At 57.7% G+C, this 14009-nt stretch overlaps 1 protein-coding gene and 1 long non-coding RNA gene across 2 annotated transcripts in view; one reads left to right on the top strand and one right to left on the bottom strand.

Annotated features, from left to right (window-relative positions):
• Nucleotides 1–1248: 1248 nt before the first annotated feature.
• Nucleotides 1249–13670, bottom strand: NAALADL1 (N-acetylated alpha-linked acidic dipeptidase like 1). The gene is made up of 19 exons (XM_027832551.2): nt 13440–13670; nt 12815–13001; nt 12254–12367; nt 10894–11016; nt 10065–10254; nt 9287–9380; nt 7672–7776; nt 6822–6907; nt 6295–6414; nt 6018–6103; nt 5676–5739; nt 5174–5241; nt 4993–5084; nt 4423–4513; nt 3921–4002; nt 3644–3820; nt 2645–2735; nt 2106–2198; nt 1249–1688 (listed from the first exon to the last, which is right to left on the bottom strand). The coding sequence occupies exons 1-19, from the start codon at nt 13661–13663 to the stop codon at nt 1520–1522; spliced, it is 2256 nt and encodes a 751-aa protein (XP_027688352.2). The 5' UTR covers nt 13664–13670; the 3' UTR covers nt 1249–1519.
• The window catches only part of LOC122466487, a 34539-nt gene continuing 27818 nt past the window's right edge, over nt 7289–14009 (top strand). The window contains exon 1 of the long non-coding RNA XR_006292022.1: nt 7289–7389. This is a non-coding gene — a long non-coding RNA (uncharacterized LOC122466487). The remainder of the gene's footprint in view (nt 7390–14009) is intronic.

The raw sequence follows: 14009 nt of genomic DNA, 5'->3' as shown, positions 1-14009 counted from the left end.
GTGCGGTTGCCCTGAACTGTGACATGTGGACGTCCTAATTTGTGTATCTCAGAGGTAGCAGCTGTAGAGTGGGGCCCACGTGGTCCAGCATGGCTGCCATGCCACAGCAGCAGGGCCTGTGTGGGCTGAGAGGTGGGGGAGCATTGTTATTGCTGTTTTGGAGACGAGGAAAATGAGATGTGGAGAGGGAATGGGACTTGGATTTGTGGCAGTGGCTGAGATGGAGAAAGAGCCCAGGAGCCCTGATTCCCAGCACCCCACACTGGGCTAATTGCAAGACCCCATGCCCCTCCCAGAGGTGGAGATAGAACCCAGGAATCCGGACCCACTCCCTTCCCACTCCGTGTTGTGGTTGTGGGGCCTTTAATGGCCACAGTGCTGTGGTAGCAGGGCCCACCGGGCCCAGGATGGTCACCTTAGGCCATGGAAGTGTTCCCAACTCACAATGTTTTTGTGAGTGACAGGATGGATTTCTGGAGCCCATCTGGTAATGCCATGAGAAGTTCCAGCCCCCGCATGGCTGGAAGGCAGAAAAGTCCTCCTCCAGGAGGGAGGGAGAAAAGACCCCAGCAGCTCAGCATGGCTCCGCTCCCTCGTCCCCCTGGGATTGATCCCCGGCTTGGGAAGGGTGCGGGTTGAAGAGCCCCTGGAGTTGCCCCTCCCGGCCTGGAAGGGGGGGGGGACCACACTACAGCCCCTATGCCTGGGAGAGGGGGCTGAAGAACCCCAGGAGGAGCAGAGTTCAGGCTCGGGGGGCTGAACTGAGGAAGGGGCTGGGGAGCAAGGGATAGGCAGATGTTGGGGTGAGAACTCAGGCAGCAGGGGGCCAAAATCACCATACCCGTTAAATTTGGTAGAGTGAGTGACACCACTTGTCCCCCCACCCCCACTTGGGGATGGGCCAGAGGACTTTCAATATCGAGACAGACTGAAAACTACAATCTAGTCTTTTAAAACAACAAAACTCCCTTGGTGTGTGGGCCAGTCCCATGATGGTTGGGGTCAGAGCGGTGAGTTTTGATCTCATCGGGGGGGGGCAATACTGTGGGCACGAGGCCCAGGGGCCCCACCATGGCTGCCCTACCTGTGGTGGCAGCAGTGCCTTTGGGTCCAAGTTGGCCACTGCACTGTGGTAGCAGAGCTCCTGTGGGCCCAGATGGCCTCCCTGCGCCATTATGAGCTTCACCTTCCACTCCTCCCACCAACCATATGAACAAACAGAAGCACCTGCTGCTGTCATCTGTTCTTTAATAGTCCAGGCTGGGTTAGGGAGGTGGGGTGGAGGCTAATCAGTCAGGGGTCCCAGGGAGAGCAGGTTACCCCACTCCACTGGGATTTGGGAATGTCATGCTCTTCCCCCCAGTGCCCACACTAGGGGACGCCATCAGTTCAGCACAAGGCACGGAGGGGGCATTTGGCATTGATGGGGTGCCAGGACTGCCTTCTGAGTAGGATAGTTGAGGTGTATAAGCTGCTGGGTTTTGAGTGACAGGGTGGGACTGGGGTGGACCCCAAGATTTTAGGCCACAGCTTCCAGGGTGGAGGCAGCGTTCTCCACAGCCTGCACGACGATGGTGAGGTGCTTCTGGACTTGGTCCCAGTCCCCTGTCACCAGGGCACTGGTGTAGGCGTCGGCCAATCCTGGGAAGGTGGCCTGGTCAGAGGATTTGGATGCCCAGATCACGTGGCTGAGGAGTTGGAAAGAGAATGGGAGAGGTCAGTATCATGTTAGCCCTGTGATACACATGGGGAAACTGAGGCATGGAGAGGTGAAGGGGCTCTCCCAGGGTTATGCAGGGAGTCAGCGGCAGAGCTGGGAATAGACTCCAGGTGTCCTGAATATCAGCCCCCCCATGCTTGAACCACTAGACACCACTCCTTTCCAGAGTTGGGGATAAAACCCAGGAGTCCCAACTCCTAGCCCCCAGGCTGTAAACCCTAATCCCCACTCCAGACCCCTCTTCTCTAACCACTAGACCCCACGCGCCTCCTAGACGTCATTCTCTTGCTGATGCCCTTTCACCCAGGATGCACCAGGGATTGGTGAGGATGGGCCCTTCGGAATGGAACCCAGGTGTCCTGTCCAGCCCCCCACATGGCATTACCTGTAATAGTACTTGTTGGGGAAGGCCTGGGGGTTGAGAAAGGCCCTTTCCAGCAGCATTATTTGGTCATTCACCATCCGGATCTGGAGAGGACTGGGGTGGGTGGGAAGGAGAGACCAGAGTAGGATTAGGGTCCCCCTTACATCAGATGCCTGTGGGGGGGCTCCATCATCTCATCCAGCCTTGCCTACTGCTCTCCAGGCCTGTGACCTTGTCCCAACCTTTCCCTTTCTGGAGGACTGGAAGAGACCCCCCCTCCAAGCTCCATTCCCAGAGGGGTCTCCACTAAGGACAACAGACCCCTCCTTCCCTGCGTCCAAGGATTATGTGCCCTTTGTAAATAAGGGAGACTCCCCAACCCTCACAGGTGACATGTTTGCACAAGCATGGCCATGCATGTATATGTGAACATGCTAACACGTGTGACCACTCCCTGCAGGTCAGTGCCTCCAGGCTGTGCACCCGTGCAGTTGTACAGAGGCAGGCAGGCATGGACACCCACCAGTGCAATTGCACATGCAGTCAGGGACACGTCTCACCTGGGAGACTCCTCCTCCTTCAGTTTCGTTATTCGCTGGTTGAAGTCAGCAGCCACCGATTTGAACTGACCAATCGCAGCCTTCAAAGGGTCTGCAAGGCGGGCAGGACCAAGTGTAAGGGAGCAGGTCTGCAGCCCCTTCTCCCTATGGTCCCCATCAGCACCTTCCCCACACCAATCTGGGCTCTCCAGGGAAGCCAGGCTATGGGCCCCTGAAGTATTGGAGTCAGCCCTGACTGCGAGGGGAGAGCAGCCCCTTGCTCTGCTCCTTGCAGCCAGTGCCCACAGTGCAGGAGTTAGCACTGACTGAGAGGGGAGAGCACCTCTTGCTGAGCCCCCCCATCTTGCAGCACGGCACCCGCTAGCACCATGGTGAGGAAAGCACTGACTGCGGGGAGTGCAGCTGCTACTGAGCAGAACTGCACTTGGTCATTGGAGCTGGCACTGACCCAGAGGGGAGAGCGCCCCCATTGAACCCCCACCCTGGAGCACAGTGAGAGAGAGATTGTTGGGGGTAGTACCCAGTAGTCCCACCCGCCCGCACCAAGAGAGAGATGGTTGGGGATTGTACCTAGGAGTCCCGCCCACCCACACTGAGAGAGAGATTGTTGGGGATAACACCCAGCAGTCCCACCCGCCTGCACCGAGAGAGAGGTTTTTGGAGATAACACCCAGGAGTCCGGCCTGCACTGAGAGAGAGATTGTTGGGGATAACACCTAGGAGTCCCACCCACCCACACCGAGAGAGAAATTGTTGGGGATAGCACTTAGGAGTCCCACCCACCCACACCAAGAGAGAGATTGTTGGGGATAGCACCTAGAAGTCCTGCCCGCCCACACCAAGAGAGAGATTGTTTGGGATCACACCCAGCAGTCCCACCTGCCTGCACCTAGGAGTCCCACACTGAGAGAGACATTGTTGGGGATAACACCTAGGAGTCCTGCCGCCCGCACCGAAAGAGAGATTGTTGGCGATAACACCTAGGAGTCCAGCACGCACCAAGAGAGAGATTGTTGGCAGTGAGGTTGGCCAGGAAGTCCCCCTGGGCGGCCGCACTGTACAGCTCATCCAGCTTCTCTCCATAGTCGCTCACATTAAGGGGGAGGACGAGGCTGTCGGCCAGCCGTAGCAGCACGTTGCCGACCGTCCGGGCCACGGCCTGGTGGCTGGTGAACCCTGTGGCCAAATGGGGATAAAGGGATTAGATGCATCCTAAACCTCCCCCCGCAATACCCAGGCCCCCATGCCTGCCCAGGGTGAATGCCACGCCCTTTACCTGGGTCGATGAACCTGTCAGCATAGTCAAAGGTATCGAAGGCCGTGTGGTAGGCAGGGTAAATCCGAGCAGATGTCTTGTTCTAGGGCAGGGAAGGGGCAAAGCAGCTGAAAACAAAAGGGGCACAGATCCCAAGGCCCCCCTCTTTCCCCTAGTGAGGTGAGATCTCCCAGCAAACCCTCCCCTTGACTCACCTGCCCAGCTCCTTAGCCCCACACTGGGGTCAGCACTGTGAGGGACAGTGCCCTCTACTGGGCCCCCCCAATCTGCTCCCTGCAATACAGTGCCCCCCAGGCACAGCACAGGAGTCAGCACTGACTGAGGGGAGAGCGCCCCCTACTGAGCAGAGGGTAGCAGCGAGATAGCCCAATTCTGCGCTCTCCCTGCCTCTTTTCCAGCGCCCAGTGAATGCCCCACGTGGGCAGGGATCTGGGATTGAGGCCATGTCTGTCAGGAGGGAGCGGCTCAGTCAGGCTCATCCCAGAGCAGCAGGTGTCCTTACCCTGTCATAGGTGTAGGCGATGTCCATGGAGGTGATGCCTAGGTAATGGATGAAGGAGGCATAGTCGCTCCCGGCACCCAGGGACCCTAAGCTGTGCGGGGGATGGAGATGGGTGAGTGACTCAGGGCCAGGCAGGGGGGAGACAGTGGGAAGGGGAAACATCCCTGGGTGGAGAGCAGAGTTTGCCATCTCCTGCTCCGCTGATGTGGCCCCTGCCTACAGGGTGAGATCCCCAAGCCCCCATTCTTTGGTATGTTCTGTGGCTGTTGTCATGGTTCAGAGTTGCCCAGGCTCCTGGTATTCTCCCTCTCTGCCACCCCAGATCAGACCAATGGGCCTGTTTAGCCCAGTATCCCCCTCGGTGGATCAGAACAGTGGGCCCATCCAGTCCAGTATCCCCCGCCCCCCATCTGCTACTCCCCCAACAATGAAGCTTTCTCTTCAATCTGAGCCACAGAAGGGGGTGGGGAGGAGAAGATCTTGGCCCCTTTCCGGTCCCTCCTACTCCCTATCATCCACCCTTGGAGTGTGGGGGCCTGGGTGGTGGTTCCCACTGACTTGGGCTCTCACTTGGGGATGACGCCGTAGCTGGGGCTGATGCGGTTGAAGTGGTTTCTCCAGTTGTCATAGACGGACATGGAGGAACTGGCCGGGGTCTGGACCTGGAATAGGTTCACATGAGTCAGACTCCCCTGCAGTAGGAGAGGGGACGGACACACACACCTCCCCCACCACAGATCCACCCTGGTACCTGCTTGGCAGCTGCAAAGATGACACTCTGGGCAGGCGGTGTCCCCTGGGCTCTCAGGGTGGCGTTGGCTGTGGAAAGCCCAGGTGAGGCAATGTTAGGGGCTGTGCCGGATCATACAGGGAGACCCGCCACGCCCTGGGGCTCTGCGGCACCAACTGGCCCGCAGCACAGCCAGAACGGCATCACCTGCACTCTCTGCCACCTGCTTATGTGGCACATGCTTTCCCTTCCATGGCTGTTCAGTCGCACCCTCTGGCACGTGTACTCTCACACAACCATTCAGCTGCACCTCCTCAGACACGTATTCACTTGCTTGCAGGCTCTCGCACTTGTGCCCATCTGATTGCACATGCACTCGCATGACGCACGCTCCCTTTCATCCCTTCCTCCCCAAAACACCCCAGCCCGCCTGGGCACGGTGTCGCGGCCCTTCTACACAACGCAGAGAAGGGGATGGTGCAGCAAGCACGGAGGAGGGAAGGCAGGACAGACAGACGCTCACCGAAGACAGAGATGTCCACGTTGATGTAGGCCACGCTCCGCTCCCGCAGTTTGCTGTAGAATTCCTGGGCAAGGGAGAGACCCAGCAGTTAGTGCAATGGGATCGGGTGAGCTGCATGGGCCATGGGTCTGCTCTGGGCTCGCTGCGCCCATGGGTCTGGTGCAGGGAGTGACAGGCTCATTGTAACATCCTGATCCACTACAGTACATTCAGCACATACCTGGGTGCAGGTCTGCTTGGATGCAACAGAGGGCAGCAGCTACATCCACCCTCCCTCCCATTTTACCCCTCCAAAGGGGAGCCGCTGTTAATCCCCCTCCCCTCTCTCTCTTGGGTTTTTACCTCCGTGTACTCGGTGGAGCCAATCAGACCAAACTCCTCAGCCCCCCAGCTGCCAAAGATAATGGACCTTCTGGGGCGCCACTTCCCTGTGGAGAAACAAGCAGCCTGGAGATTCAGACGTCGCGGTTAGAGCAGGGCAGTTCTGGGAGTCAGGACTCCTGGGTTCTGCCACTGATGTGCTGGCTGACCTCGAAGGCAAGTCCACTCTGTGCCTCAGTTTCCCTAGCTGTGCACTGGGGATAGTTGCACCCCTGTGCGCCCCCCCAAGCCCTCATACCTTCTTTCAGCATCTTGCCCAGCACGCGGGTGATCTCCAGCATGACAGCCGTCCCACTGCTCGGGTCGATGGCTCCGTGCACCCAGCTGTCTCGGTGGTTGCCGTACAAGACATACCTGTCTGGGGGGGGGGGCGAGGAGAGAGACGGAGCCCTGCTGCTGATCGGGATGTTGGGGGGAGTGCACGGGGGTGGGGAGGGCTGCTCAGGATGGAGTGTGGTGGGGGGAGCTTGCCAGCTGTGAGCCCAGATGATAAAGGAGCAGTGTTGGAGGGGGGTGGGGGTCACTGGGGAGCACTCTTGGGCATGGGGGAAGAGGAGCCCACTGAGGAGTGCTCCAGGGCATGGAGAGGGGGAGGGAATGAGAGGTTTGGGGGAATGGGCATGGAGAGAGGTGTATCCCAGTATGGTGAATGGGGCAGGGTGGGGGACACTCCAGGTTTGTGGGGTGGGGGAGAGGGGGTTGGGGTGGTGGGAGTGGTGGTAGGTGTGGGGGTGCTTGGTGGTTGTTCACAGGGGGCACACTCACCAGGTTCCTCGCTGCCCCGGATGAACCCCATCACGTTGGAGGAATTCTTGATGACTCGCTGGTTGTAGACGTTGACCTGGACATCGCTGTGGGGAGAGCGAGAGGAGCTGGGGTTAGCCTAGTGGGGGTTGGGGTGTGTGTGTCAGGGTCAGTGCAGTGGGAGATTGACATGATGGGGGCTGGAGCAGGGAACAGGGGATGGGGGAATTGGGGCCAGCATGGGAGGGGTCTAGGGGAGGTTGCGGGGTCTGGGTCATTGCAATGGGGGTCAGGGAGGGGAAAGTGGTAACAATGCAGTGGGGTCTGAGGGGAGTTGGTGCAGTTGGGTGGGTCTGGAGATGGGAGCTGGTGCAGGAGGAAGTTGGGGTCCGTGCCCAGGGAGTGGAGAAGAGGGGATTTGGGGTCAGCTAGGGTCTTGATGTGGTGTCTTGAAACCTGTTCAGATTGTGATCACTTTAAATTCACAGGGATTTTTCTGGTCCTGCTTGAAGGCAGGGGGCTCAGAGGCAGTGAAGCGTGGATCTGGGCCTTGCAGCAGTCTGTCTGCAGAAAGCCAGCCTGGAGTAAGGTGAGTGAGCTGAGCCTCTGGGCTTTGTCTCTCTCTGTGTTTGGGTTCTTGTTCTGACTCCTGAGACCAAAAGTAGTGTTGCCTCCCAGCAAGAAGACTGTATGGTTTGATCTAACTACTCTGTGTCTGCTGGGAACACACCACTAGGGAATGCAGGGTCCGAGGGGCTGGGTTAGCACAGTGAGCGTTGGGGAAGGAGGGGGAAGTCGAAATTCCCAGGTGACTTTTGGTGGGAGCTGTGGGGGTGGGATGCAATCCTGGACCACATGTATACATCCATACCTGGTGTTGGGAAACAGCCCCCCTGTGCGGAATCCTGGTCCCACAGGATAGGAGCAGCCCAGAGAGCCCTGCCAGGACGCAGGGGCCACAGGGCCAGACAGGTTACTAGAAGACATAGAGCCAGAGATATATGGGGTTATTAGAATCTCTGCTCCCCACAAACCACTTTTGCTGCCCCCGCAAAACCACCAAGCCTCCTCTGTCAGTCTCCTCAGCAGCTCTGCCCTGGCCACAAAGGCTGCATTCCCACTCCTGATAATAACCTTCCTTTGTTTACTCTGCAGCATCTTTTCCCTGGGATACTCCAAGTGCTTTACACCCCTGAACAGTTCAAACACTGGGGACTCCCACACTACCCAGGAGGTGCACTGTGGGTGTCTTTATTTTATAGATGGAGAAATCGAGGCACAAGGTGGAGAAGTGAGTCGTTCAAGGGCATGCAGGGAATCAGACCTGGGAAAAGAACCCAGGAAACCTGACTCCCAGCCCCCTCTCCTCCAACCCACTGGGCCCTATGCCCCTCCCAGATCTGGGGACAGACCCAGGAGTCCTTCCTCCCAGCCTACCCTCCACCACAGTCTAACCCTCGTTCTCAGGTCTGCTGTTCTGACCTCTAGACCCCACTCCCCTCCCAGAGCTGGAAAGAGAACCCAGAGTGCTGACTTCCAGCTCCTCCTGCTCTACCCATTGAACCTCACCCCCTTCATATATACATTACACCATAAACCTGTGCTATTAGGCTGTTCAATCCACTTCTCATAAAATCTACATGGCCCTCTATGGAGGGGCCATGGCATGTACAATACAGCAGGTGTACAATGGTGTAGTCAGGACTGTGAGAGAATGAGGCATTTCCCGTTGCCTTGGGGGTTATTTATGATCTTATTGTGGTAGTGCCCAGAAGCACCATGTATACAGGGATTCCTCCCCACTACTGAGATGCCGCCACTTCTGGGTTACGGCGCGTGGGCCATTTATACAGGGATCTCTTGCCTGGGGCTGAAATGCAGCCGCCTCTGGGTTGGGGTTCTTGCCCCAAATTGCTGACGATCAAAGTAATTCAGTTCAGGTGAATTTCCTGACCTCAGTGGTGCATCAATGCCAGAATCAGAAGCGGAGGGGCAGTGGTCTGGCTGCATTTAATTTTGTTGCACTCTTTCCCTGCATTTAATGACTGTGTTTTTAACAAACGGACTTGGGGCCTGAGTTGTCGCCACTTAGTGGCTAAAGCTGATGGTGCACATGTGTATTCCCCTTTCAAACTATTCCATGATTAGTAATATTCCCTAGCTCTTATCTAGTGCTTTTCAATCAATGCCATTATCTCCATTCTAGAGATGAGGAAACTGAAGCACAAAGAGGGGGAAGTGCCTTGTCCAAGGTCACTCAGAAGGCTGGTGGCTGAGCCGGGAATAGAACCCAAGGGTCCTGAGTCCCAATCCAGTGCACCAGCCAGCAGCCATTCTCACCTGCTATGTCCTGCTACAGGACAACGCCAGGGCCAGGGGAGATGATTGCGAGTCTAATGGGTAGTGGTCACTGAAATGCATTAAGGGGTGGATTCAGCCAGATTTCACAGCTTCTTTGCCCCAACTCCACTGAATTGGTCACCCACCAGATTAGTGTCTGGGCGTCTTCAAAGCCAATTGGCTGGGATGGGATTGGCGGGATCCCCTGGATCTCTGACTCCTTGATTCTGTAGGTGAATTCTACAAGAGAGAGGCAGGTGAATCAAAGAAGGAGGCTTATTATCTCCGTTCCCCCAGTGCCCTGTTTGGGATGGTGGGGGGTCATTTGCTGCAAAGATGGTGGGCAGTCCAGACTTGGATCTGATGGGGTGCAGGGGACATACCCCAGATGGAGGTATGTCACAAGGAGGACCAGAGAGCCTGGGGAGTCAGGACTCCTGGGTTCTATCCCAGCTCTGGGAGAGGAATGGAGTCTAGTGGTTAGAGCAGAGGGGGCTGGGAGTCAGGACTTCTGGGTTCTATTCCTGGCTCTGGAAGGGGAGTGGTGTCTCGTGATTAGAGCCGTAGAACTAGGAGACAAGACTTTTGGGTTCTGTGCAGATGGTGGTGGAAGGAGAGGATTTCGGGTGAATTGGGTGGAGGAGGCCAGATGGGCTCCTATAGTCCAGGGAATAGGGGGCACTCCAGGGCAGCAATTCCCCAATGGGTTTGGTTAATCTGCAGAACTTCCCGCTACAGGATATAGCTGGGGGCAGAGGATGGAGTGTCATCTGGATGAACAAGAGCAGGGGTCGGGGGATGAATTCAAGGAGGCTCTTGGCCTCATCAGCAGGGGGTTGGGACAGACTCCCCTCCTCTTCATGGGAGGGAACAGCAAGAGGCATTGTGGGTCAAAGCCAGTCCCGCCCTGCCCTGCCATGTTACCTTTGGCAGGATAGTAGGGTGTGAGCAGGTCCCCGAAGTACCCATTGTAAGAGCCCCGCTCCACACCGGAGGGGGGCAAGTACCAGGAGTTGGGGTAGGTCTCCTCCTCGGATGCCCGCCCATCATTGATGTCTGCAGGGTCTGTATACACCACCACGCCAGCTACACCAAACTCTGCCCCGTTCACTGCCTAGAGGGTTAGGGTCAGTCAGATTATCCACTCCACCATCACCACCATTGCCAGGGGGAACGGGAATGGCAGCTGGAATGTCCCCCACACACACCGTGGCCCAGACTGGAGTATGTGTGCTGAGCTGTTCTCTTATTCCTGCCTCAGTTCCCCCTCTTCTAGCTGGACTTCCCCTGCCCCCACCCCCTTGGGGGGCAGCAATGGCATTCCGTGACTGTTCCATCCAGCCCCCCACCTTGAGGTGGGCCACTCTTCTGGCACCCCCCACCCCTGGATCTGTGCAGTGCCCCGTCTGGGGCTGATCAGGCTTTGGGGGGACAGGCCTTGGGCGGAAAGTGCTGGAGCTGATGGAACTGGGGGAGTGGGAACAGGGGTGATTGGACTTGGGGGGAAGGGGCCTTGGGTCAGATATTGGGGGGAAAGGGATTGGAGGAATGGGGAGGGGATGATGGGATGGAGAGCCGGGAGAGAGGTGATGGGATGGAAAACTGGGGGACAAAGGATGGGGGGGGATTAGGATGGGGGGGGCAGAGAGGGAGCAACTGGATGAGGGGGAAGGGAGCCCAAAGGCCCCCTCTTCAGTGCCACATGAGGGGGCAGTCTGGTGTCCGTGGCCAGTAGGCCCTGAGTTCCCCTCACCTTGGCGGCACGGTCAGCCCCCCCATAGCGGGTGATGGCGATGGTGCCATTCAGGTTGATGCCCATGTTGACCAGCTCCTGGTAATCACTGCGCTTGCCCTGGTTGGCATAGACCAGCCTCCCCTGAGGGGAGAAGAGAGGAGTCAGCCCCAGGGCGCTGCGGGAGAGAGGATCAGAGGGGCTGGTGGGGGGGGGGGGCAAGATAAAGTTGTCATGGGGTCAGGGTCCACTTGGGTCTTTGATGTGAGAGCAGCCATTTGTTTCCATGGGTACATGCCTGTCAGTTTGGTGATGGGGGCTGAGGGGAGGCTGTTTGTCTCCAGGAATACATGGCTGTTGGCACAGCAATGTGTTAGGGGTGTTTATCCCTCAGGATATGTGGCTGTTGGCATGATGACACGTGGGGGTGGCTGTTTATCTCTGGGGGTACGTGGCTGTTGGCAGGATGACATGTGGTGCTCACTGTTTGTCTCAGGATACGTGGCTGTCTCGTGGTGACATTTGGGGTGACTGTCTCTTTGGACACATGGCTGTTGGCAAGGCAACCTGTCTGGGTGGCTGTTTGTCTGGAGAGATGTCTGTTGGCAGGATGACGTGTGGTGCTCGCTGTTTATCTCTGGGATTGTGTGGCTGTCGGCAGGGCAATATGTCTGCCTGGCTCCGTGGTCATCAGCATGGGGATGTGGGGGGCAGCTGTCTGTCTTGGAATACACGGCTGTTGCTACCACAGCCTGAGGGCAGCCATTCAGGATACCCCACCTGTTGGAGTGACAACCCATGTAGTGCTTGCTGTTTGTCTCTGGGGATACGTGGCTGTCTTGTGGTGACATTTGGGGTGACTATCTCCATGGACATGTGGCTGTTGGCAAGGCGACCTGTCTGGGTGGCTGTTTATATCTGGGGACAGAGGCTGTTGGCAGGATGATGTGTGGTGCTCGCTGTTTGTCTCTGGGGATACATGGCTGTCTTGTGGTGACATTTGGGGTGACTGTCTCTTTGGACACATGGCTGTTGGCAAGGCAACCTGTCTGGGTGGCTGTTTGTCTGGAGAGATGTAGCGTGACAACCTGTGTGGCTGGCTGGGGATAAGTGGCTGTTGGCTCGCTGACAGCTGTTTGTGGCTATATGAGGACCTGGGCAGGGCAGGGAATTGACTGTCTCCATAGATACGTAGTGGTTGGCATGTCACCCTAGGGACAGAGATCTCCTAGCAGCCTTGATGGGCTCATAAAAGAAGGGACATGGTCCTGATTGGGAGAGGAGATAAGATAACTCGCTGACAGCCACTGGGTGCAGTGGGAGGGTCTGAGCTGAGGTCACGAGGAGGTCTCGAGGGGTTATACCCAACCCTGCTCCATACCCTGGGGTTCCCAGGGGGGGCGTAGGCAGCATAGGGCTGAATCACATCTGCATGGGCCTGGTCCGCTGTCACGTTCTTCTCGCTGCGCCGGGTTGAGAAGATCTGGTTGCTGTTCTCCACTGGGGGTGGAGGCAGATCTCGTCAGCTGTGGGGTGCCTGCTGTGGGACATCCCGTTCTGACCTTTGCCGCCATCTGCCTCATCTCTCCCTGCCCCTCTCTGCCCTTGTCTGTCCCCAGTCCCGTCCCTCCAGCTCCCTGTCCTCCGCTGCCTTAATTCCCCGCCACCCCTGGCCTCCTGGCCTGTCCCCTGCCCCATTCTCCCTCTTAGACCTGCCCCAGTCCCTGCTGCCTGTCCCTTCTCTAGCCCCAGCTGCCTCAGGGCCTGTCTAGCACCCCACAAGCCCCTGTGCCCAGCTGCCCCAGTGTCCCCCTCACCCCTGCACCCATTTGCCCTGTCTCCCAGTTTCTCCTGCCCTCCTTCCACCACTCCAGCCCTCCCTCCAGTACCCTGATCCCACCGCTACAGCCCTGTGCCCTGCACACACACACCCAGCCCTCACTTGCCCACACACACCCACGGCCATGCTGTTGGGTCTCTGTGGGTCAGGGAAGGACAGGAATGCGCCATACACATCCTCGCTGGTGCTGTCCAGACCGATCTGCGGGTCCTGCCAGCGGCTCAGCAGCAGCTTCACAAGCTCTTCATCCCCCTTAGTTGTAGCCATGTGGGGCTGGGAGGCCAGGGTCCTGGTGAAGGGTACAGGGGAGTGCCTGAGATCACAGCTCCCTCAGGACTGCAGGTTCTGGTGGGGGATAGAACCCAGGAGTCCTGGCTCCCAGCTCCTCCCTCCACCCCCACTGTAACCACTAAACACCACTCCTCTCGCAGAACTGGGGCTACAAGCTAGGGATACAGGGCCTCTCCCTCGATGGGGCACTGGTTCCAATCTGGCCACAGGTTGAGAGGAGGCTAGCTGGCCCAAGGGGGGACTAGACTGTATGGGACAATCCTGTCCTATCCCCAGGGGATGGGGCGGGGCAGGGGATAGATTATAGGGGATGATCCCATCCCCCTGGGTGGGAATAGGCTGTAGGGGATGATCCTGCCTTGCAGCCCAGGAGTCCTGGATCTCCTGAATGTGGGTGAATTCAATGGGGCTTTTCCATCGCTCCTCCCCTCCTTACTTCAGATTCTCCCGGATCTTCCCGCTCTCCACCTGATCCATGAAGCTCTGCAGCAGGGATTCATTCAGATCCCGGCCCACGGTCTGCACCCAGCTAGGCGTCCCCTGGCTGGGTGCCCCCTGGCCATTCCCCGCTTTGGGGATGGCGAAGTGGCCCAACAGAATTCCGACCGTCAGCAGCAGGGCCCCCACAATCACGGCCCCTAGGATCTTCAGCCAGCTCATCCCACAGCCTGCCATGGGCTCCAGCCTCTTCCTGGGGGTGAGGTGTGTGTGGTGGGCCCTTTATAGCAGATGGGGCCCCACACCCTCTGGATCAACCCATGCCTCTGATACTGTCACCAGGGCTCATGGGGTTACTCATTAGCTCCCAGATCCAGTCTAGCAGCCTTATCTCCCTCCCCACACAATACTCCTAATTCATGGCACTGAGGGATGCCCTTTGGACACCAAGCACTGGCCCATAAAGCCGGTGTTCCATAAATGGGAATCAGGAAACAGATGGAAAGGCGGTTGGTTCCATTCCCCACCCCCATTAGAAAGGGCATTGGTGGGTTGAGAGCTTCCCAAG

The sequence above is a fragment of the Chelonia mydas genome, chromosome 7, assembly GCF_015237465.2.
Source record: "Chelonia mydas isolate rCheMyd1 chromosome 7, rCheMyd1.pri.v2, whole genome shotgun sequence".
In the NCBI taxonomy this organism is placed as follows: Eukaryota; Metazoa; Chordata; order Testudines; family Cheloniidae; genus Chelonia; species Chelonia mydas.
The sequence above is the reverse complement of the archived record's forward strand: the minus strand, read 5'-3'. Positions and strand labels throughout refer to the sequence as shown.

Coding starts and splice junctions, on each gene's coding strand:
- NAALADL1 (XM_027832551.2), bottom strand. CDS start 13,663: ATGAGCTGGCTGAAGATCCTAGGGGCCGTGATTGTGGGGGCCCTGCTG. Junction 13,002..13,439: donor AAGATCCGGGAGAATCTGAA/GTAAGGAGGGGA, acceptor ACCCTTCACCAG/GACCCTGGCCTCCCAGCCCC. Junction 4,514..4,992: donor AGCTACGGCGTCATCCCCAA/GTGAGAGCCCAA, acceptor TCCCCCGCACAG/CTTAGGGTCCCTGGGTGCCG.